We start from the raw sequence: 23,480 nt of genomic DNA, 5'->3' as shown, positions 1-23,480 counted from the left end.
TTACATCTGTCTACTCAATGTATTAGCATGGAGAGGTCCACTCCAAAAAATTTGTTAAAAAGAAGTATCAGATCTTACAACCACATTCCAAATTACTTCATGGAGTGTGACAAAATCAAAAGAAAAGGAGAGGAAACAGATGTGTGATGTAAGACACTGTCACAGAGAACTGTCAGGATGTAAACGGGAAATTTTTTTCAATTCTTATAACTAGCCTCATCTTTAACTAGCCTCAACTATACAGTTCAAACAGAAGAGTCACCACATGCTATTGATACCAAGCAAAGCTCAGATTTCTAAAGAGCCACCTTCACATAAAGCACTTACTTAAACTATTACAGCTTCTTGAAAGATATTGAGAAATATAAGTACCTGTTGTCTCCACGGGAAGGATCCTTGGGTTTAGCATCACTATCATAAACAAAACGCTCTTGGGAGATGACTATGATGTTGTCTGTAGTTTCATTTCCCAAGATAGTGATAACAGGATAACCCATCTGTAGTGTCCATTGATCCATAACTTCTTGGATATTTACCGATTTTCCAACCCTTTTTAAAGCCTTGAAGGAAAAAGAAAAGTTTCAGTACATTGAAGTAGTATCATCATCCAACACATAAAACTGGGTGGGGGTTTTTGGGTTTTTTTGGTTTTGTTTTTGGTTTGTGTGTGTTTTGTTTGTTTGTTTGTTTGTGTTTTTTGTTTTGTTTTGGTTTTTGTCCCGGAGATCATAACTAGTTTTGGAGGTTGAAATAACCATCATGTGTGCGTGCAGACACACACGCACGTGTACACCCAATACACACACTACATAACCAAAAGCCTCTGTATTTCTCAAAAACAAATGTTGAGTAAGCTTAACAGAGAGGAGAGTGACAGTCAGAAAATCATGTTTCCCACATCACTCAGGCACTTTTGCTCTAACAGAAGAAATAACCTTCTTTACAGGATTTTAAAAACAGCCACAGAAATAGTGGGTGGCTGTCTCCAAAATATATTCTTGACCAGCTAAGGTTAAAAAAGTGTTAGTTGATCTAGGGCACCTCCAATAAGGTACATTTGAAGGGCTCTAAATTAACAGAGCTCCTCTGTTTCGAAAATTAAATGAGTAGTTATTTGAAAATATTGTCCCTTATGTCCAAAGTGAGGCTATGTGTTTCAAGATATCCCCTGCTGCTTCATAAACTTCATAAACTGCACCTGTCATAACACATGGAGAATTAATGTGTTCATATTTGATTCCATATGTCAATAAAAATGCTGTTTTACAAGTGCATTTTCATCTGAAACACAGAAAGATACTACCAAGTCTCATGGGAGATGAGACTTGGCATGAGGAGAATGACAGGCATCATTTGTTCTTCAGTGACGGAAATGTTCCTAGCTGTCAAACAGAGTCCGAGATCACAGACTGAGCAACCTCTGATGAATACAAGCAGAAGATGTCTTCAGAACTGAAGCTACAATTGTAATGCATTAGGAACAAAGTGGTTGGCAACAAATGCGTTTATAGCTGAAGCAAACGGAATCAGCTGTAACAATAGATATGAGCATACAGTATAGCCATAGTGGTTATGGACCAAAATACAGTCTCATTTTTGTTCTACTTTATTAGCTGTGTGTTCCGCTGTTCTTTTAAGACTACGTACATCCCTCTGACCTTCCATCACCCAGAACTGTCCCAAAGGCTTTAACAGAGAAAAGCATCGGGTTAGAAACAAGAAAGACTTTTGCAGTGGCATTCAGCTTTAGATTAAGACATAGATTTAAAAGCCTGACTATATATTACATGTCTTAACTCATTAGCAGTCAGTATAGACATAGGACTTGGTTCAGCTGCCCACCTGTAGGTAGCTAATGTCATTTGACCTTTTCCTGCCACTTCAGAAGAGCACAGATTTGTCCATATATCTTCTTTTAAATTGATTAGACACACCTGAATGTCTTGAACATCCTACAGCATCTAATCTGGCCCTAGTTGCATATACTTGAGCAACTATCCCATGGCCCTAGTCAACAGTCAGAGTTCAGGCTCTTTATAAAATAGTCATGTAATGGCCGGTCAACTGAATTGCTCTCTATGCCGAGCTGACTATATTGACTGGATTTCTGGGACTCCAGTTTTTCCTATTCACCACGTGTCAAATGAAATGTCCTAAAATACTCAACACATTCTTTCAAAACGGGTGTACCTACAATCGACATGCTTATATCGTGTGGCAGCTGGAAGTCAGGCAGGATAAACTAAGGGAAACACTGCTAGAAGTCTATGAATGGGCAACTGAAGACTCACTGAGAACACTGGAGCTTGGACACCTAGCTTACATGTATATACCCAATGGTCTAGATAAATGCAGATGTCTTGAACCTCCAGCTGAAATCTAGCTTTGGTGTCAATAGCTACAACTAGATTTCCATGTTCTGTATGGCTTGGGCTGGTACTTGCACCAAAACTCGCTGACTGTACTCCACATTGCCTTGTACTCTGTCTTTATTTCTGGAGAAGACCCAGACCAGCTCAGACTAGCCCGATAGGGAAGAAATTCAGACATGCTTGGCTCACTTTATGAAACTTATACTCTTTCCTTATAAATCCCTAGACCAGGCTCTAGAAACACAAGTCAAGCCTTTTGCAGCTTATGGGCTTCAGCGTGCTGCCACTGAAGTCAACGACAGCAGATTCCATGAAGTATCTTTCACTACACATCAGTGACATAGCACATGCAAAAAAATATATTTTAATGTAACAAAGAATAGAAATGCTGCCAAAACCATATTTTAATGTTGCTACTAGGTTAACTCAAATGGAATTTCTTGGCATCAATTTTAGTATTTGTTCTGGGGTGTGAAGATCTCAATGTGCACTATTTGCTCCTAACCTCAACAAGAAAAATAGCACAGTAAATTCCTGCTTATCCCTTAGTGCAATAGATTAAAGCATTTTACCTTTGACAATGTGTTCCAGAGATCATTTCTGGCTGCATTGCCATACTTGTGAATGGTTAAATAGTCCTATAGAAATAAAATAAAAATACAAATCAGTATTCTTATACACAAGCCAAACAACTAGAGCTGTGAATCACTGCTATTAGAAGTTAAATCACATCAATGTTTGCATTTGTTAGAAATCTAGAAATATACAATATGTTCATCCTAAGGGAATAAATAAACAGTTTCTTAAGCTAGTTTGCAATGCAAAAATTGTTGCTAAAAATTTCATTTACAATATTCAATGCTCTTCCTTTTCTGTGTAGGTCAATCTATAAACTAAATATTTTGAATATATATTTAAGACAGATGTCTAACCTTAGAAGGGATTCCTAGGTAGTTCTCAGCAGTGAAAGGAGAAGCTGCTGAAACCCAGTTCTGATTGCTATTTTAGAAGGTCATTATGCATCTCGTGTCAAAAATTTCCTCACTCAGATGACAGCTGGATTAATTACAAAAGATTTAACTGAATAGCCTGTCTATCTGAACTACAAACTCCTATCTAGGGAGATCCTGGCCCTTCAATGTCAAAATACACCATATGGGCAACTGGGGCTGTAACAGGTTATCACAAAGACTCACCACGACATGGAGCAGTGGAGGACAGGTGACAGAAAACCAACTCAGTGCTTGTGCACAGGTACCTACATGTGTGTTTTCACTCCATACATGACTCAGAGTCTGAGGAGAGTATAAACTGAATGTTTTCTCTTATTCCACCACAGTTTCAATAACTGAGGGTCCATTCTTCTCCCATAAGAACCAGAAAGATAATTCCTGATAAGCTTCCATCATATTAAAGTAACTTCCCAAATTAATAGTTTAAGCCTATGACCAGCTTAGGTCTAGGTCTGTCAGGTATAAAACACTTCCTATTTTAAATGACTTCTCAAGAGACAACACTGTTGTTTCCCACTATTCTATGTCCCTAGACAACAGCTCATTTAGTTACAGAAGTCAAATTCAGCAGTGATTATTTGAATAACATGGATTTCAAGCATTTTGATTGGAAGAATTAAGTGCAAAAACACATCAGAGGTTATAAATCAATTGGTTCTCCTGCATTTCAATTTCTACCATCTTCACTTTACAAACCCTAGAAGATAAACCCTAATTTACAGCACAATGATAAAACTGGGACAAATTTGCTGACTGTGTTATCTATGCTTTGTGTGAAGTAAGATACTTTGGGAATAATTAGTATTTGGAAAACAAATTTTCTGATACACAAATTGCAGCACCTGTGACAGATTTAGCTTTTGTCAGCCAACTCATAGTAAGACAAGCAGCAACTCCCATTTAATCGCAGACTAGGAAGGCTAAATGAGAACACTGACTCTGTAAATGCAGTGCCGAGTCTTAATGTCATGAGCCTAACTCAGAAAAAAGACATTATTATATAGTCTGCATCTACAGCACTCGGTGCTTCCATTTTGTCTAAAAATACAGAATCATTTAAGGCACAGTGAAATATTTAATAACTTCCAAAGCTAAAGAAGTTGAACTGCAAATTAGAAAGTTAAAATAGGAATAAACAAAAGTGGGACAAGGTAAATAAATAACAACAAATATACAATCCGCATTCTAAGCAGCACAAGAAAATGCTGCATATATTGTTTCTTCTGAGAGATGCTTTCAGAATTGTTACAGAGCAAAATAAAATGGGTGGAATACTTGAGGACTCCATGCTTACAAATCTACCATTGAACATTTTATTTGATTTTTATGTTTTGCTTTCAGGAAGACTGCAAAGAAATTAAATACTTTCACCCTTTTCTTTTGGGTTTTGTTTCATTTGGGTTTTTTCCTCCCAATACACAGATTGGGAGGTTTATATGTGGCTTGTCAGTCAGTTAAAAAATTATTATACTCCAATCTAACATGTTTACCTCGCAAAGGAAAACAAAAGGAATCCTAAACTTTACAATGAAATAAGAAAATACAATGAGAAACACATCATGCAAGTACAGTCCTGGTACCATATAGGTACTCATCAATTTTTTCTTTATCTTATGAAAATTGCATCAAGACCTTAAATATAGCATCAAACTAGGAGTGCTGTCAAAAGCATACTACACAAAAAGCAACTCTAAGTGACACGGTGCATCAAAATAGGCTTCCAATAGTAAATCTACAATGCAATCCCAAATCTTAGTGCACTTTCTACAGGCACAAGAGCAAAAGGCTTCTGAACCAAGTCCCATCAAACATCCTCATATATCCTGTTTTCAACAATAACCAGTAGCAGGCACCCAGAAAGGGTATTTATACCCTTTATATGCTGGAAACACATACAGCGGTACCCCCCCAGAATGCTCTTCCATCATCCAGCACTTCATGGCACAAGAAGTCCTGATCAGACTAGTATCCTTGTATTTAATAGTTATCTTCTGTGAATTTGACTGGTTCTGAACCTATATAAATGTTCATAATTTGCAACATCTTATGAAAAAGCATTTTTGCTTTTGGTGATCTGTTGTGTCAAGGTTCCTGTTTCAAACACCTGTCTGTCTGCTGCTTCCTAGTTCTGGCACTAAAAGACATAGTGCATTACTGTTCCCTGCTTCACTCTCCCCCAGCCATACATGCTTTTACAGATCTGTATTGAATGTGGTTCCCTCCGAGAGCTTGGTTTTATACTGAACACTGCCAGACCCAACCACCCTCACCTCTGCTGCAAAGTTCCACTTTGTTACCGCCTCCCCAGCTGCTGACTCCAAAGATAGTTCGGGTTTCTATGATCAGCCTGAACTTTCACTACCAGATTATTAACCTCTCTTGAAGTATCTTCCATGGACAGTACTCAACTTAAAAAAGAAGATAAAAGGCTTACATGTATCAGCATCCAATAAATATCAGGAAGTGGTAAAACAGGAGCCAAAGATGTACACACACTCTGCTTGTCTGTTCTGAGGATGGAACAAGTAGGAATATAATTCCTTTTTCCTCCTGGAGACCCATATCTAAGTCCTAAGTAGCTTGCAAAGAGGCAGAATAGATGCTCTCATTCACAGTAATTCTCCAGGGCAGGAGTATTAACCACCCCTTTGCCCGTACATTCAATAGAAAAAAACAAAGCAAACAGAAGAGAAATGCAAGCCACAGAAAAGAAGAGGATGACACTGAAAAAACAGCTGTCTGAATCTAAGCTGCATTCAGCACAACTCCAAAGGAGGTAAAGTGACTTAAAGCTACTTATTTTTAAACACATATGCCCAAAACCATCTGGCTGCAAGGCTGCTTCCCACCATAAACTTGCAAGTCTATCACCTACAAAAGCTGTTCCATCAACTGGAGTATGCTGGAGCATGAAGATATTCATTAGCCACCTTTCTTTCAGCTATAACCCTACAATGTGTGTAAGCACAAAAGATGGCATGAAAATCTTAACAATTCAAGATTCAAAAGTGCTCTTCTACAACTCTTCCTTTCTCCTTCATTGTAATGCTGCCTCCATTTATTTATTTTTTTTTTGTCATGGGGAAAGTACAAAGACCCTAGTGCAGCATCACTCAACATGAAAATTAATCAAATACACACACAAAATTGATCATTTGGGTTTACATTTTCAGTAAGCATCCTCTTGTAATATTCTTCCTAACTTCTTGTCATTAAAATATGAAGCCACTCTTTGCCAAAACGAATACTGGAATACGATCCATTCACCTCTATCAATAAAAAAAATTATCAGACAATGCGGTTTTCTAACATGTGTTTTAGCAATTCCTAACATCAAACAAACAAGCAAACAAATAAATAAATATCCTGAATCTGTCACACCATGAAAACGAAGTACATTTACTGCCCAACCAAAACATAAGCTCTTTTAAGAAATCCCAAAATATTTAGACTGTAGTTGTCAAACAATAATCTTAATACACCCCAAAAAATTAAAAGGCTCAATGCTTTTGAAATTATTACTTGAAATCTGAAGTAGATAGCTTGAACAGTCATACAAATACAGTGAAAAGTGCTAAAGAATTTTGAAAGATGTTTTAAGTAATGCTGTATTGATTGAGCCTGCAGGCCTTTTATTGCATTTGATTTTTTTAAGAAAAGGAGATTATTTAAAAGGAAAAAGTCTTTCATATGTTTGCAGTATTAATTTGCAATATTAGCTAGGAACTGAGCCTCTTTGTTTCAAAAAAATGAACCTCCCCACCATCTAAATATGATAATGCTCACAACTAATAAAAGGTAGTGACTGATAAATGTCAAGAGGTTAAACAGGTGTAAAGGGGGAATAAGTCTCCAAACATGCATCTTACTTTCAGGGGAGAATTTAGATCTGTAACTAAGAACCGAAATATCAATTCTAGGACCAAACTCCTTTCTCAGTTAATCTGCATAAAGTTGATTGGTTGGCTGAAGAAACAGCTCCTGTCCTCACTTTCATGAGTGATGCTGAGATCTGAAACAGATGGGCATTGAATAAATTCTTCTCCTAAAGATAACTGGGAAATCCCACTACCTACATGAGTGAGGAAAAAGGCTCAAATTCTTGTAGCTCCAGTTCTTGTGGCTATGTTCCTCCTTTCTCAGGACTCAGGAAACAGCAGACTTGCCTCTACCTCCCTTTTGTGTTATTTCATTTCTTCTCCTTGGTGCACATCTTCCTCCCTTCAGCCTACAATATGTTCTTGTTGAATGGTTTTATACATGACTGCTGTATATCACCAAAGATTTCAAGCTACAAATAAAAACATTTAGTTCAGATGGAAATCAGGCTCTAAGGCTCCTGGTATCAAATCCAGTATGTTTGTTTTCCTAGAAATTTGTATACTTAAGCCACCACACACTATTTGACAGATGCTGACTCACTGACTATAATATGCCACCTCTTTCCTCCCTTCCTTCACATTACTAACAGCAAAGCTGCTATTGCATATTACTTTGACATTGCCTAACATTCAAATAAAAAAGTTTGGGCAAAGGTCAGAGGAAGGAAGATACTGCATATGTTTGCAAAGGTGAGTGACAAACAAGGAGGAGTGAGAAACAATGGTAAAGTGCTACCAGCAAGCTACAAAGCAGTGAATATTCCCATAAGAGAGGAAGACTACTGAATAGAAAAGCTAAAATAGTCAACTAGGTTTAGCAGTATTTTTCAGCTGTACAACAGACTAACCCTTGAGAAACTGCCTTAAGGAAGAGAAGTGATCACTCTCCTTGCTGGGCAGTCAGGCAAGAAGTAGAGTAGGTAATATAAATAAAGAGTAGGTAAATTCACCTTACTGGTCATGGCAAACATTGTGTAAGGCAAATTAGATGGGGGTTAACTCTATTTGTGTCAAGAATTAATTTGTACCAGTGAGTCAAGCTGCAGAGCTACCTCCAAAAGGTGAAAAAACACCGGTGATCAGACCACTTATCAAAGCACTGATGCAATGTCTGCTAAGAAAAACCTTGGAAACAGATTTTTCTAGGTCAAGTAAGCCAAACAAGTGGCTCACTTTTCTACATAGTTTTACTAAAAGTGCTCAAAACTGCTTCCAGGTAGTCTTGTAAAAACTGCCCACCTACAGAATACACTATAGTGATAGAATATACTTATGCCAGAGTTCTACCAGAGGATCAAAAATGTTGATACTCTTCCTATACTTCTACTATTGCAATAGAATGTGTTCCTACTACAAAAAAACCAGGTTATTCAGAAGCTATGAATTAAACTAACTAGAAAAGCATTTCAATCTGCTATAATGAAAAACAGCATCAAAACGATATTCAAACAGCAAGCACACAAGGAGTATAAAGTCACGCCTGCAGATAGTAAGCATGACTATGTAGATAGTCCTTATCTAGTACTAAAATTATCACTGTGTTCCATACAGACAAAGCATCAAATACACTCCTGTATCTTCCTAGAGCTACAGTTTGATGATATTTCGGTGGTACAGCCAGATGAAGTACTTTCCACAACCTCTGATGCTGCTTGGCCCCATCCCCCTGTTTGTGATGCTACTTTGCAAACTAGACCTCTGAAACGACCTGTATAGAAAGTAAAGGTAACATTCTGCACTAAGGACACTTTTCCTTCCTTTACCAAGGAGGACTACAAACTCTTCCACTGGTATAAATGAAGTGATGCTGGGGGGCCATGCATGGATGGGAACGAGCACCTGGAGGCAGCACTGAGGAAAACATAATGGTGGTTTCCTAAGCCCGTGTCCTATCCAAGTATGGGCTAAGTATTATGATTTCAGAAGACAGCTAAGATAAAGATATCAATGTATCACATTTAAGGGGAAAAAAATTTTATTTCGAAGTGTGTTTTTCTAAAAGTGATGAACAACTGTTCTTTTCAAATGTCTAAGTAATGATAGATGGTGCTGTTTCTCATCAATAACCTAATTTTCACAATGAATGAGTTAACCTTTATTAAAACTTACGTATGGACGCTGCATTCAGAATTGAAGTATACTAAACTCAGAAATTTCAAGTCACAATGAAACACTATCATGAATCAAATAAAGAGAAATAACATTTAAATTCTGTTTTGAAAGTGCTCACATGGGGCTACAATGATGTTTAACTAATCCAATTACAATTCCTACCTTCTTCTGCTTTGAATAAATTTTCAGTGCAACCCTGTTTAAAATGTTCAGTATCAGGAACTTCTTAGCTGTCTTCCAGTTCAAACTCACAAATAGGTAAAAAGAACTTAAGAAAGGCCTGAGAGGTGTACAACATATTTCAGAGACATCCTGCAAGAATTCACGTCATCTGTGTTTTGCCTTCTCTTGGGGCTACTATCTCAGTCAACACTCAAAATCCTAGGGAGGGAATTCAGTGGAATCCTATCACTGCACACCAGCTGAAATTCCAGCCCTTTATTTTCAAAAAGTATATTTAGACTTTTTTCACACACAACAGTGATATAATGCTTACAATCAGCAGCAACTGGAAAATATCCACTGTCAACATGTCATATCTGCAATTAAATCATTATATCTAAACAGTAAGCTAAAACTACTAATCAGGAAGTGTGAACTGGAACCACACATGGAAATAAATCTTAATTTTCTCTGGAGCCAATGATGCTGAATGGGCCACATAATTATAGTATTTTACTTTGTCCTTTTTCCTTTGTAATTCATGATACTCCCATTTGCTCTAAAAATAATAAGATCAGCAGAAATGAAATTTCTGGCATTCTATGGGTGAATGAGATTTTTAACACTGACTTTGGTAGGAGAAGAATTAGGGCGATTTTGAGAGTATCTCATCCATTGAATTGGAAGTATAGTATTCATTTAGAGGATCCAGAGAGGATCTGTGCCCTGTTCCATCCACAGGGAGAAACTAGTAAGAGAAAGGAGATGAGCCATCATTAAACCAATGAGATTGTTTTCTTTGCTCTATCCACTTCTTGTTGATAAGAGACCAGTATTGTAAATCAGAAGTAAGCAAACTGAAATTAACATGGCTATGTCATTTTAATTCCAACAAAAGAAAACTTCAAATGACTGCAAGGAACTCAATTTTGCAATTAATAATCTTCTGCAGTGCAAATCAGTGAAACCAATCTGAACAGGATATCTAGAACAGATTCAAAATTTGTATTCAGGCAAATTTCCAGCTGCTTTAAAATACATCCTGCTTTGCTGAGAATCCTTATTAAAATATCAGACATATTAAATTGAGAGGTTTATTTCCCTTGTATAATTCAGCTTCACCTTTTAGTTACTAACATGAAGAGGAAGGAGGTTCCATTTTAAACATAGTAACAGCAGCTGAAGTCTGGTGGCAAAGCAGTTTGCAAGCAAAGTCTAAAGGGAACAATTAGAAGGATTGAAGAGTTAGTGCATAGCAGAGTCTGATGGTATCTGCTGTGCAGTGAGACACCTGCTAGTATGTTAAGTTTGGCTTTAAAGAAAAATGTATTTGATGTATTATTTGGTAGCAGTACTAAACAACTGAGCTAAGGACAAATCTTACAGAAATAAAGCAGTCTCTGAAATTGAACTGCATATATTTGACTGGATTTGTACATTCATTTTTAGTTCTGCCTTGTTTGGTTGTATAATACACTTCAACCTAAAACCACAAGTTGCTCAATAAACATATTCTTAGTGCACACAAAAAAATGATGGAATGTTTTCCAGAGACTTTTGGATGGCACCTGCTAATTGTGACAGTTTGGCAGCTCATTTCTCTGCATTAGATTGAACTATGCCCAAGTATTGCTAACCAGGCAAAAAGTCTCCGTTGTACCTTTCTGTAATACTTTTCCCTATAGAAGCCCCAGACCTCGAAGTAAATTAGTGTTACTTACTATGAAAAGGTCACCATAAATCCACTGAGAAAACTTTTTGTAGTATGATTTGCATGTCACTGTGTCTAGATCATAGTGACCTGCAACATTTGTATAGTAACAGTGAATAACAGATAGGGAAGTGGCAAGAGTGAAGCTCTGACTTTGCTGAAGTAGATTTATTTCTTTTCTGATGTGTATTATGCGTTAAGTAGGAGTTCAATCCTGCAATACTTGGGCTGAAAATATCCCCACTGACTTCTGAAGAGCTAATGGAAATTCTGATCACATAAGAGTGGCAGAATTGCACACAAAATGCGTTACTTCCAGTGCCCTGTGAAGTCCACTGAGCTCATAGCAACAGAGGCAAGGTTAGCATTGAGCTCCTATCAGGAAAACAGTATAATTTTATTCCAAAGGAAAACATTTTCTTAAATAGCTGCTCAGCCTGCTGATATTATCTGAGGATTCATACCTATCATTCTTATTCTTAATAATTCCTATAATAAAAATGAAGGAGAAAATAGTCAAAACTGAATTTCACATGCAACAGAATAGAAGCTCACTGGAGGCACACCAAGTGAATACCTATGCAGTATCTGTAATATGACTGATTCTAACATTGCCATAAAGGGCAATCCTGTTCTGAGAAAACCCACTTTGTTTATACGCAGTGAGTATACTAATTGTTTTTCTTTTTCTTAGAAGCTTTAGCAACACAATTTTATCCTAGCTGAAGAGCATCATGACTTCCTCCTCACGAAGGCAACGCCATCTGTAACCTTGCTCTGAATGCGGGCACTGGGGACACCACTGGCTTTGAGGTTCAGCAGCACCTACCACTACCACTCTTTATAACTCTCCCTGCTGGGACCTCCAATATGGCCAAAGTGTAGCTGTTTGAGCTGAAATCCTACTTTCAAAAAGTCTACCTCAGACTGAATTCTTCTCCATAATTTCAGTCAACACCAGGCAGTATTGAAAAATATCAAATTTTACCCTTTTTTTTGTCACTGTTTCCTTTGAAAGCTCTGTTGTCCCCATTCACTGGAGCACAGCTCTAAAGGTCAGAAGGAAAGTGAGCTTGTTTCAGGAACATGATTTTTCATAGCACTGATCAATTTTAGGTAATTCAAGCAGCTACAGAGTCCCTCTCTCTTTCTGCATCAACAGCTCAAACCTGCTTAAGTTCAGAGAGAGATCCTGGCCCTGAAGCAGAAAGCAAAGAACCCATGTCTCCCTTCTCTTGGCAATCCCTGATAGTTGGAGAGGAAAACTGCCTGCTCCAAATGCTCCAGGAACACACAGCAGAGCAGAAAGAATGGAAAGGAGTTAATATAACCAAATAGGAATATTCTGCTAAAAAGCTGCCTTTGTACAGCACCTATGTTATGTAGGGCAAAAACCACCAGCACTCATGATGGTTGCTTTACTTGTGGGTACATTACATTCATTCCTGTTGATGTTCAGCTTCCAATTAGATAATAGATAAACTGTAGAACTGTGGATAAATCAAATACCTCAACTTTGTCCATGGATTGGCTTCCTGCACACCAGGTAAAAAAACATATTTTAGGAAACACTGTGGTCTGATTTCTAGCAGAGCTGAACTCTGTGACTGAACCTGATATGAGGTCTGTTCTGAATACCTGAAATGGTTTATAATCCTAAACACTTTAACAGAACATCTACTTGTGTTTCAAAATAGATATCCAAATTTCATGGATCTTTTCCATTTTACTCACATTGGTCCAATTTCCCCTAAAATGTACAGGCACTTTATATAAAGCAATGTTAATTGAATCATCAATATTTCCTGGAGGCCCACCTTGGTGCCTCTGCAGGTTGAGCTGTAGCCACACTGTGTGCTCACAGTTGACAACGAAGCCAGTGGAAGCTGTGCTTTGAACACGTAAACTCTTATTATCCATAAGTACTAAGACACATGGGAGTATTGCACACTCCACACCTGCATAGATTTTAACTTAAATTTCTGCGTGTGTAGATCTCCATTTACAAAATGAGGCTAGGACCACGCCTTCCCTCCTTATGAGGTTTATGTCTTCTGTTCATTAACTATTGGTGATGCTCTCTGATACCACACTGGATGACATTTAAGAAAACTGTATGTAGCAGTTAGGAAACTATTGAACAGAAGGACAACTCAGTTAGGATGGTCTACCTTGTGAACTGAATAAGACACTGTCCTGTGTAGAAAACACTGGGCACTTGCATAATTAAAAATCCTGGCTAAGATGCACACAAAAAAGAAAAGAATGGAAAGATAAAATTAACTTTAGCATTTCTCAATAACTGTACATTTGCATTATGCACCTTCAATCATATTTTTCCTTTAAGCAGTAGCATTTTGCTATATACTCTCAGAGCTAGAGGTAGGACTTCCATTTTTGGAGTGATATCCAAGTCTAGCCCTTAGCATGCTACACATCTTTAATAATTTTAAAAGAAAAAAGTATTGTGACACTGAAACTCATAGAAATTTCTTACACAAGAGATTGACCTACTGTCTTTTACTGACCTATGTAAGTCAAGGTGGGAAAAGCTACAGGAATTCAGTCCATAACACTGAATTCCTTTAACAAATGTTAACTAAAATCAAGAGTGATGTAAATTAGAAACATAAGAAATGCTGAGGGACCAGAAAAGGCAAAAGATGTTAACAATCTTCTATAACATGCGGTTTAGAAAACAGTGATGTCAGCTCCTATGAGATTTCCTATGATCTCTGAAGTCCTGCTTTTAATGTGCTCAGGTTCTCTTCTTGACAACTGTTCATAGAAGTGAGACAGTTTAAAATATAAAGGGATTAGCAGAAACTAACTTAAGGACAGTTAATAACCAGAACGTCCATGGTGATACTCTGATGTTCAATGAGGTCATACACTCTGTTCTCTTCTAAATAAGATGAATCAGCTGAAAAGTACTTTATTCAACATGTAGTAACTGCACCAGCTGCAACACCAGAGGTGCTCGAGCTGTAAAGATACTCCTGCCTGGTGGCAAAAGTTACATTCTCCCACTGAGCAAAGGAAGACTTCAGGTAGTTCCATGTGCTGTTGATCTGAGGGTAGCATCACAGCTCATTGTTTCACTGACCCTGATCCCAAGGTGCCTGATTCTTTGTTCGTTTGTTTTTACAGAAAACTCTTGAAAGATACCTTTAATGATGTCTCTTAGAAACAGCATACAGCTAACTACTGTGAATTGGCAATAAATATACAATAAACAGGTGTAATAAAATGGGTACACTGTTTAATATACTATGTAAAAAACAGATTATTAAATAATACCATGGAAATAGGTGAATATATTTCATGTACCACTAGACTCTTGGACAGAAGCAGCAAACAATATTAAAAATAGCACATTAGAGCGTTCTTTTACACCTCAAAAGTTTCATTCAGTGACTATTCAAATTCACAATTCAAACAGAACACAGATATGCACATTGTAGGTGTCTAAAACGCAGGAAATACTAAGCAGTGTGGATGAAAGTCTAAATAGTGAACAATATGATAATAAAAAGTGATTGAAATCTGATCCTTGCCGTATTTAACAGCCTGCATGTCACACTTCCCTAGACAGCTCCTACAAAAGGCTGACCAATCTGTTTCAATACAGTTGCCACTCTACAGCACCAAAAAAGACAGCATATATCCAAAGCACCGTATGGAAATTCTTCTTCCAAATGTACAGTGTGCAGCCTGAAGTACAAAAGCAGTTAATTTATCACAGAAGCAGAGATTCCTGCAGTAACTAATTCAAACTGCTGATGATGCACTAAATCAGAGTGAGGGATGAACACATACATAGCAGCAAGTGAAGTTCAAAAGGATACAGATCTATGTGATCAATGAGTTGCCACATAGCAAATGAAATGCAGTGTTGACAAACGTAGTAATAGAGATGAGTCTCCAAAACAATCAAACCAAATATAAGAACATTTGAATAAACCAGTGCAGAAATATCTCATTACAGAGCTGGAGGTGCCTCTTTAAACACATCTAACCACCAGACCTTCAAATCACTGGTTCTTCTCTCTATATTTAATATGAAAAAAAAAAACAAACCACTTGAAGAAGTGCGATGTCATACAAGCAGTAAAACCTTCCCAAAAGTGTAATACAGTGACACCAGTCATGTAAGCAACCATCTATTTCAAGCACATAGAATTGTAATAACAGAATACAGAAGAAAATCTCACACAAATCTAGTATCATATTGCACATTACCACCCTGAGTGATGACTGAATGATAAGGCCAACCTATGGCTTCTTCCTCTATCAATCTATGCAGTTCAGAAACATAATCAGAGCAAGTGGTGCTGACCAAGCCTCTTCATACTCTAACCACTGCCTCATCTGATTAATGGCTTTTTGACTGAAAAGCAACGCTATTTTGTAAGAAGAGTATCAGCACTGAGATGTGCACTTCTTGAATTTTCCTGGAGAATAAGAAAGATTTATTAGATATTTTCTACAAAAATAATAGCTGTGACTTTCTTGTGTGCAAGTGTTACCAGCTATGGCTATGGCTACTACTGTCATTCAATTATTCATTACAGCCTTTGGTTCTGTCTATGGAGTGCTATCAGGAAAACAGGGAGAATGTTTTGTCTGTTTCTTACTAAATCTTCTGTTTGAAAATTTCATATGATTCAAGACATCATGTCTTTGAAGGGCTTCCTGCAAATCATACCTTCACTAGAGTCTCTTGGCTGCAGTTTTATTGTGGAAATTCCACATTACAATCAAATGGCTTTCCACAGTATATTTACCATGATAGGAACAGGTCAGTTATTCTTGACAGATATGAATCTCTCTAAAGACATCTATCTGTAAAACCGAGCATTTCTACCACAATTTTACTTTCTTACAGACTCCTTAGCAGAACAGTTTGCTGAACTGTTATGGATCATGAGCACTTTCGTACTTTTGCTTCAGACCATATGTTAAAGAATATTCACCAAAGAGTTCCATTCTCATTCATCAACTTTTCTTTTTAACATGATTGTTTTCTGTGACTATAAGGGATTTTTCACCCCCAAGCTGTCTCGATCTGCTCTTCAAATAGTCCACCTGCCAGGTGACAGCGTTAATTAGATAAGAATAAAAGAGGAAGTGAACAAAAAAGGTAGCAATCCTACTTACTTTTTGCTCTAAACCTTATCTTTTCCTCTCCTTAACCCAAAGATTACCACATCTGTTGAAGTTTCCCTTACATAAAAGCTCTAATTCTGTAGCTCTTAATAAGATGATAAATCATACCTTGATTTTGATGAAACCACAAACAATGCAAAGACAAAGGGCTACTCAGTTTATGCTAGTTTAATAAAACAACAAAATAACTCTTTTTTATCACCTGTTAAACACTTAAAGACATAGCTAATACACTAAAAAGAACCGAAACAATATTAATACTGGAAATATAATACAGTGGAGAGGTAACAGTATAGGAGGTTCCTAGAGTGTGTGGAAGATAACTTTCTGACAGAGCTGGTGAGTAATCTGACTAGAAAAGGTCCCCTGCTGGATCTCTCATTTGTGAACAGAGGAAGACTGGCAGGTGATATGATAATTGGAGAACACCTTGGGCACAGTGATTATGAAATTATAGAGTCTTTAATTCTTGGAGAAGTAAGGAGAGGAGTCAGTAGAACTACCAACTTGGCCTATTTAAGACACTGGTTAAGAGACCCCCTTGGCAGGCAGTCCTGAAAGGTAAAAGAGTCCAGGAAAGAAAGAAATCTTCAAGGTGCCAGAGTAGGCCACCCCCATGTGCTGAAAGATGAGCCATCAGGAAAGACCACCAGCCTGGCTGCACAGAGAGCTTTGTCTGAAGCTTGGATGAAAAAAGAGAGTTTATGACCTTTGGAAAAAGAGGCAAGCAACTCAGGAGGGCTACAAGGATGTTGTGAGATTATGCAGGCAGAAAAACAGAAGGGTCAAAGCCCAAGTAGAACTTAACCTAGCCACTTCTGTAAAATACAGTAAAAAATGTTTATATAAATATAGAACAAAAGGAGAGCTAAAGATAATCTCCATACTTTGCTGGATAGGGGGAAAAACATAGAGACAAAGAATAAGGAAAAGGCCGAGGTAGTTAATGCCTTCTTTTCCTCGGTCTTTCATAGTAAGACCAATTGTTCTTTGGGTACCCAGACCCCCAAGCTGGAAGACGGACAGAGAGCAGAATTGAAGCACTAGTCACCTAAGGAAAAATAGTCAGTTATCTGCTACACTACTTAGATATGTGAAAGTCGATGGGGATGGACAGGATCCACCCAAAGGTACTGAGGGAGCTGGTAGAAGTGCTTACCAAGCCACTTTCCATCACTTACCAGTAGCTCTGGCTAACCAGGGAGGTCCCAGACAACTGGAAGTTAGCAAATGTGACACTCATATACAAGAAGGATTGGAAGAAGAATTCGGGGAATTACAGGCCTGTCAGTCTGACCTCAGTGACAGGGAAGGTCATGGGGCAGCTCATCTTGAGGGCTATCACACAGCATGTGCAGGACAATCACAGGATCAGGCCCCTCCAGCATGTGTGTATTAAAGTCAGGTCCTGTTTGACCAACTTGATCTCCTTCTGTGACAAGGTGACAAACTTTGTGGAGGGAAAGGCTGTGCATTTTGTCTACCTGGACTTTTAAGTCTTTGATATCATTTCCCACAGCATTCTCTCTGGGAAAACTGGCTGCAGAGGTCTTTCAGAACTCAGTTACTCAGCAAGCCATTAAAATAATACAGGAAAAAAGAACCATCAAGTGCACTTTCAGAGTATTTGTTATTTGAAGAGATTTATAAATAGTAGTAATACTTCATTTTGAAGCTATCCTCAAGAAAGGCAATTTAGCTGAACACTAGAATTCCATGTTAAAACAGGATTCAAGGAAACGTAATGCTAGATCCCAAGTGATGGTACCAAGCTAACGACCTAAAATGCCTAAACCAGTGCACGACAGAAAGGGTAAATTAGTCCTCCAGTTTTCCTTACCATTAGTGAAGCTATAGCCCCCCAACTGTACAATACAGGAACATTATTTTGTTAGGTTCACTCAAAGTAAATGATTGACAGATATTTCCAAATTGTACAATTTGTAGCTTATGAAAAAGCTTATGAACTTTATGTTTTATTTTGTTCAACTTGCAGACATGGAAAATCTCTATCTGGATTTCAAACCATTTTAGTTAAAATCATCATCTTCCTATCTAACTGATGCCAAAGCTTTCACTACTCAAATTTTAAGAGTTTCACAGACTTTCATCAGCAAACAGAAGAGGTTCTAATTAGAGCAGAACCAGTGAACACAGAAATAATAGGAAACCATTCAAATCAAAAAACAGAGCTCCATTACAACATTACGAGAATTATGATTAATCTCTGCATAGCTACTCTTTGATTTGAACTTTTTTCCTCAGTTTATTTCAGGAAAACCTGCACACTGTTATTTCTCAGGTAAACATAGAAGAAAACAGAAAAACAGGGTTTGAGACGTAGGCGTTAAAACTTTTCCTTCCCTGAGTGACACACTTCATTGGGAAAAAATGCTACTGAATTTCTCTATGAATGGATCTGTGCAGATAAAAGTTTCTGGCTGGAATATGGACTCTGCTGGACTAAGGACAGAAGCCTTACTGGTTTAAATGAGATGAGGGTTTTACCCTTGACATACACAAGATTTTAGGAGGATACTTTTGATTTGAAGACTTCTCATCTGGATGAGAAATTTATCTAACTGATCTGACCTGGTGTTACAACTAAGAAAATTATCCAACTGGGTCCTGTCAGTAAGTTATGCCGCAAACCCTGGATGTCCTGTAAACTCTCCAAAAAGCTGTATTTCCCCAGCAAATTTCCTTTCATTGCTTTTCCATGGAACACACCTCTCTGACATGACCAATGCATTCATTTAATTTTTGTTTTATATTTTATCTTCCAATTTATTTTGGTTAGAGGTAGAATTATTCTGTTAAAAAATGACCTGATCCTAGACGTAGTTTATTTAAATTTCAAAATGAAAAGCTTACTAAGAACAGATAAGATTGATTGCTCTTTCCAACTTAGCATAATTGTATTTCAGGTGAACATCAATTTACTTTAAAGGACACTTCTAAGTAGCAGGCTGCATCATACATAATTCATCAATCACAGCTGCCTGTAACATGATTTACTCAAGCAGATTTCAATAGAATAGAGGGAGTCGCATTGTTTTTTATGCTTTGGCTTGTTTGCTTTTAAATAGCTTACGAAATGCTCATTTGTGCTGAATTATTGCTGAAAAGAGTTCATCCTTGGTAATCAGCATGTTGAATTTCTTTCTCTTTGTATAGAAATGTTACCTCTTTAAATTTCTTTTAACAGACAGAGTGAGTTTTCAAAACATCATTAAGGCAGAGAGCACTCCATGCCCATCAAAGGTGAAAATAAAGCTCAAGGATTTTGCTCTGGAGGAAGGGATGGCAAAAATATTTATCTGAAAAGCATTATTAGTTTTAGAGCCGTGTATTTTCTAGTTAGCTTGTTATTATTTGTTAGACCAGCAGTCAAATGTAGGTGAAGAGAAGTAGCTACTTACTCAGCTACTCCTTTACACAGTTGTCACATGGATAAAATGGCTTCTCTGTGGCAATGTACACAAAACAGACACAAAGCCATGTGCCAATTAGAGTTCAACCACTTCATACACCAAGAAATACAGGTGAAACTGAGGGCACTGCAATGTATATTACACTACTCAGTATCTTCCACCAAATTCAGTTTAGGGACATGGTGGTGCCTTAGATGGTCCTGAAGTAAAGAAATATTTCCACAAACAGATACAAATATAACTTCAAAAGAAAAAAGAGAGCAAGAGAAAAGAGAAAGACAGAAATGCCTTTACTTACTTGTAAACCCATCTGAAACACAGAGTGACCCATAAAGTTAGCCAACATTCTAATTAGAGCTGCACCCTGTGGGAAATAATGGAGAAACAAAGAAGTTACCAGTTTTGAATGTCAATATAATGCAATAATAACAACCTGAACTAGGCATTTCCATCCAACAGTACCATCCTGGAAACCTGTGACTAATATAATCTCTATTTGTGCTGGAATGAAAAAGAGAGAGAGAAGATAATGCAAATGCTTACAAAGAAAAGTGAGGAAGCAAACTGATATTGTTAATATCCTGTCCCACATACTGAGTAAAGCACAGGTCACAAAACACATTCTCTCCCCTGCTGGAGCATGGATGTGTCCATGGATGTGTCAGGTCCACAGATGACCCCAGCCTTTCTATGCACCTGCAGAAATGCCTTGTCTTAAATGTGAGCAAAAAAATAATGTCCACACCAAATTCTACCTCAGTGATTATTCATAATATTTTAATCTCCATTACACTGTTGTACATCAGGATTTAGTGATAATACTTTCCCTTGTAAAAGCCTTCAAGATCTGATGACTGGTAGTGAATAATTACCATAAAAATTTTATAAGATGTGGATATATATATTTGACTTATTAATAGTCAGCTTATTTTCCAGACTGTCATGCAAAGAGGTAAGTACACTCTTTCTCTGCTTATACCAGTTCTTATCCCTTTGCCCCTTCAGGCAAAGCACAGAGATCTAAAAGACAGGTGATTCTAATTCTCAGTACTTACTGCAAGAAACAGACAGATACTTGCCAGAGCAGCTTTTTTTAAGGTGTCCTTTTTGTGTTTTCTCACTCTCTCTCAGAAACACAACTGCTGTGTATTTTCTCCCACTGTAAGTGCTCTATTTCAAGCAGAAATACCTTTGCAGATCTGATTTGACAATTTAGCTATAATATTCCACTCTGTAACCTAATTTCAAGACAACCAGTCTTCCAAGCCCATTAATCAAATGTTATACTCAGTACTGATCACGGCATGAGAGGGAGGACACTTGTGATTTCAAGTCAGTGAATCAAAGGCTGTAAGAAAACATGATGATAGAACTCTACAACCTCAGCAAGAGATGAAGGTTCAGGAATTAGGTTAACACACAATTAGAAAATAATAACAGAAAAAAAAAAAAAAAAGAGAAACATTTTAGATTCAAAAACTCACAGATTCTAAAGCCAAGAGGACTATTACAACAATGTAATCTGACCTCTGCATTAATAGAGGTCAAACAGTAAGTTAGGCAAAAACCCTCTGGCTTCTCTTTATACAACATCATCTATTTCAGAAAGATTCAAGAATAGGAAAATGTTTCATAGCACTGCGTAATGTGTCATAACTAATATTTACTCTCACAGTGAAAATACGTACTTTTTTACTAATTTGAATTTATCTAGCTTCACTAATTTGAGTATATCTAGTTTCAGCTTTCAAAACCAGACTTTATGTCTTTTCCTGCTAGATTAAAGTTCAGTGTATTTTGGGGATTTAACAGTCCAATTTTCAGACCATTTTATCCATGTTCCAGTCATTTTTATAATATAGTGACTATCTTTTAAGTACTGAAGGGATCATCTGTAATAAAAAAAAATTGAAATAAATAAAAATATTTGTAAATTATTAGTAAATTTTAAGAAAATACAGGTTCTTCAAATAGGCAACAATAACAAATATTATACAGTTAGCAAAGTAATGGAATAAAAAAAAATTGAGATGTTTGCAGTTGCTTATAGGAACTGAATAGTGCGTAAACCAAAACACAGTGTTTGCATTACTAACATTAGGCTATGTTATGGTGTATTTAATCTTACTGGAAGACCAATCATGTCTGGAACACATAGCAGAATAGAAAATAACTCGTGTCAAAACAGATTATTACCTGAGCACACAAGACCATAGGTCAAGAAGCATTATTGCCCATATTTTACTAGAGGAACAGAATGAGTAAAGTTCTCAGAGACATTTAAGAAGATAAACAGCAGATAAATGTTTAAGCAGATAAACAGAAGATTAAAAAAATCTAATAAACAGATAAATCCTATTTGTCCTGTAAGTAATGGGCAGGGCAACCCAAAACATCTGTAGTAGAATTTAAAAAACACCATAAACCGCATCAGCCAAAATCCTTAACAAGAAGGTATTTTTCCATTCATCACACAGCCCTTTCCCTACTCATTTGTTAGTATTCGAGGATGCCCCTGTTTCTTTCTCACATTTTAAATTTGACACAGTAGCAAAGGACATATATTTATATAGGCAACTTCACTCTACTGATTTCTGTGAAAAGTAAGCAAGTAAATACTCCCATATAATCTTGCCCACTGAGTCTTTCTTTCTATCCAGAGAAAAAGAACTATCACATGTGAGGAAATCATAGAATTAGTCTTACAGGTAACATTTAGACACACATGGGAAGGACTATGGCTGGCCTTTACACAGAAAACAAAATGAAAAAGCAAGCAAAGATTGAATGGAAGAGTCAATGCACAGAGGCAGGACTACTCTCTCAAGATAGACCCCTTTTCACAGCTTCTTTAGAAGTACTTTCTACTAATTAATTAACTTCAAAACCCAGAAACCCCACTTACAGCTTCAGAACAATATGTTTGTCCCAGTTCTGCCATCTTCCCCGCTCAGGGAAAGCAAATGCCTTCTGGACTTATTTAAGGAAGGGAAGGGATTCTAAAGAAAAATGGGAAAACAAAAACCCAGAGACTTTCAAGAGGGGAAAAAGTGTCTGGGAGAGAAGGGAAGAGAAACAGGAGCAAACACAGCCCTTGGCATGGAGGGAAAAGAAATGGGGGGGAAACCACTCATTTAACCTTTCTTGCACTTTTGAGAGCAGGTAGAACAATTATACATTTGTAAGCAAAGCAGAAGCAATCAATACATTCAGAGCTCTGGGAAGGGAAGGATACAACAACAAAGACCAGCACTCTGACTGGTGAGGAAGAGAAACAGGTTTGCAGGCAGAAGGGTAAAAAGCAAGAGATATACAGAGTAACCGGCATAAAGGGGCTTACTAAAAGGAGGACCTTGGAAGATGACCTTGGAAGATAACCAAAGGGTTATGGGAGATAAAGAAGGTATGTGCAGTAAGTTCAGTTATAGGCACAATGGAATACGTAGCCTTGGGGTCATCTGAATGGCCCAATGTGCTCGCATTTTCACCGCCTATACACCTGCCAAGCAGTGAACTAGATGGAGTCCATAAACCTATGGTGCCATACCTTCAGAAAAATCACAACAAATCTCTCCTGTTGCAGAGGATGCCCTTTGGAACCTGTCGGCATCGCTCTCTGAACACCC

The 23,480-nt window shown here is 37.4% G+C and overlaps 1 protein-coding gene across 1 annotated transcript in view; it reads right to left on the bottom strand.

The window, feature by feature from the left end:
- TRHDE (thyrotropin releasing hormone degrading enzyme) overlaps window positions 1–23,480 on the bottom strand; it is a 208,960-nt gene that overhangs the window by 70,423 nt on the left and 115,057 nt on the right. The window contains exons 7-9 of the mRNA XM_050324389.1: window positions 20,153–20,218; window positions 2,945–3,010; window positions 373–560 (exon numbers count right to left, since the gene is read on the bottom strand). Coding sequence (XP_050180346.1) covers window positions 373–560; window positions 2,945–3,010; window positions 20,153–20,218 — 320 coding nt within the window. The remainder of the gene's footprint in view (window positions 1–372; window positions 561–2,944; window positions 3,011–20,152; window positions 20,219–23,480) is intronic.

The sequence above is a fragment of the Myiozetetes cayanensis genome, unplaced genomic scaffold, assembly GCF_022539395.1.
Source record: "Myiozetetes cayanensis isolate MyiCay16 unplaced genomic scaffold, myiCay2020 scf3, whole genome shotgun sequence".
Lineage (NCBI taxonomy): Eukaryota > Metazoa > Chordata > Aves > Passeriformes > Tyrannidae > Myiozetetes > Myiozetetes cayanensis.
Note: the sequence above shows the minus strand (reverse complement) of the source record. Positions and strands in the feature narration are given on the sequence as shown.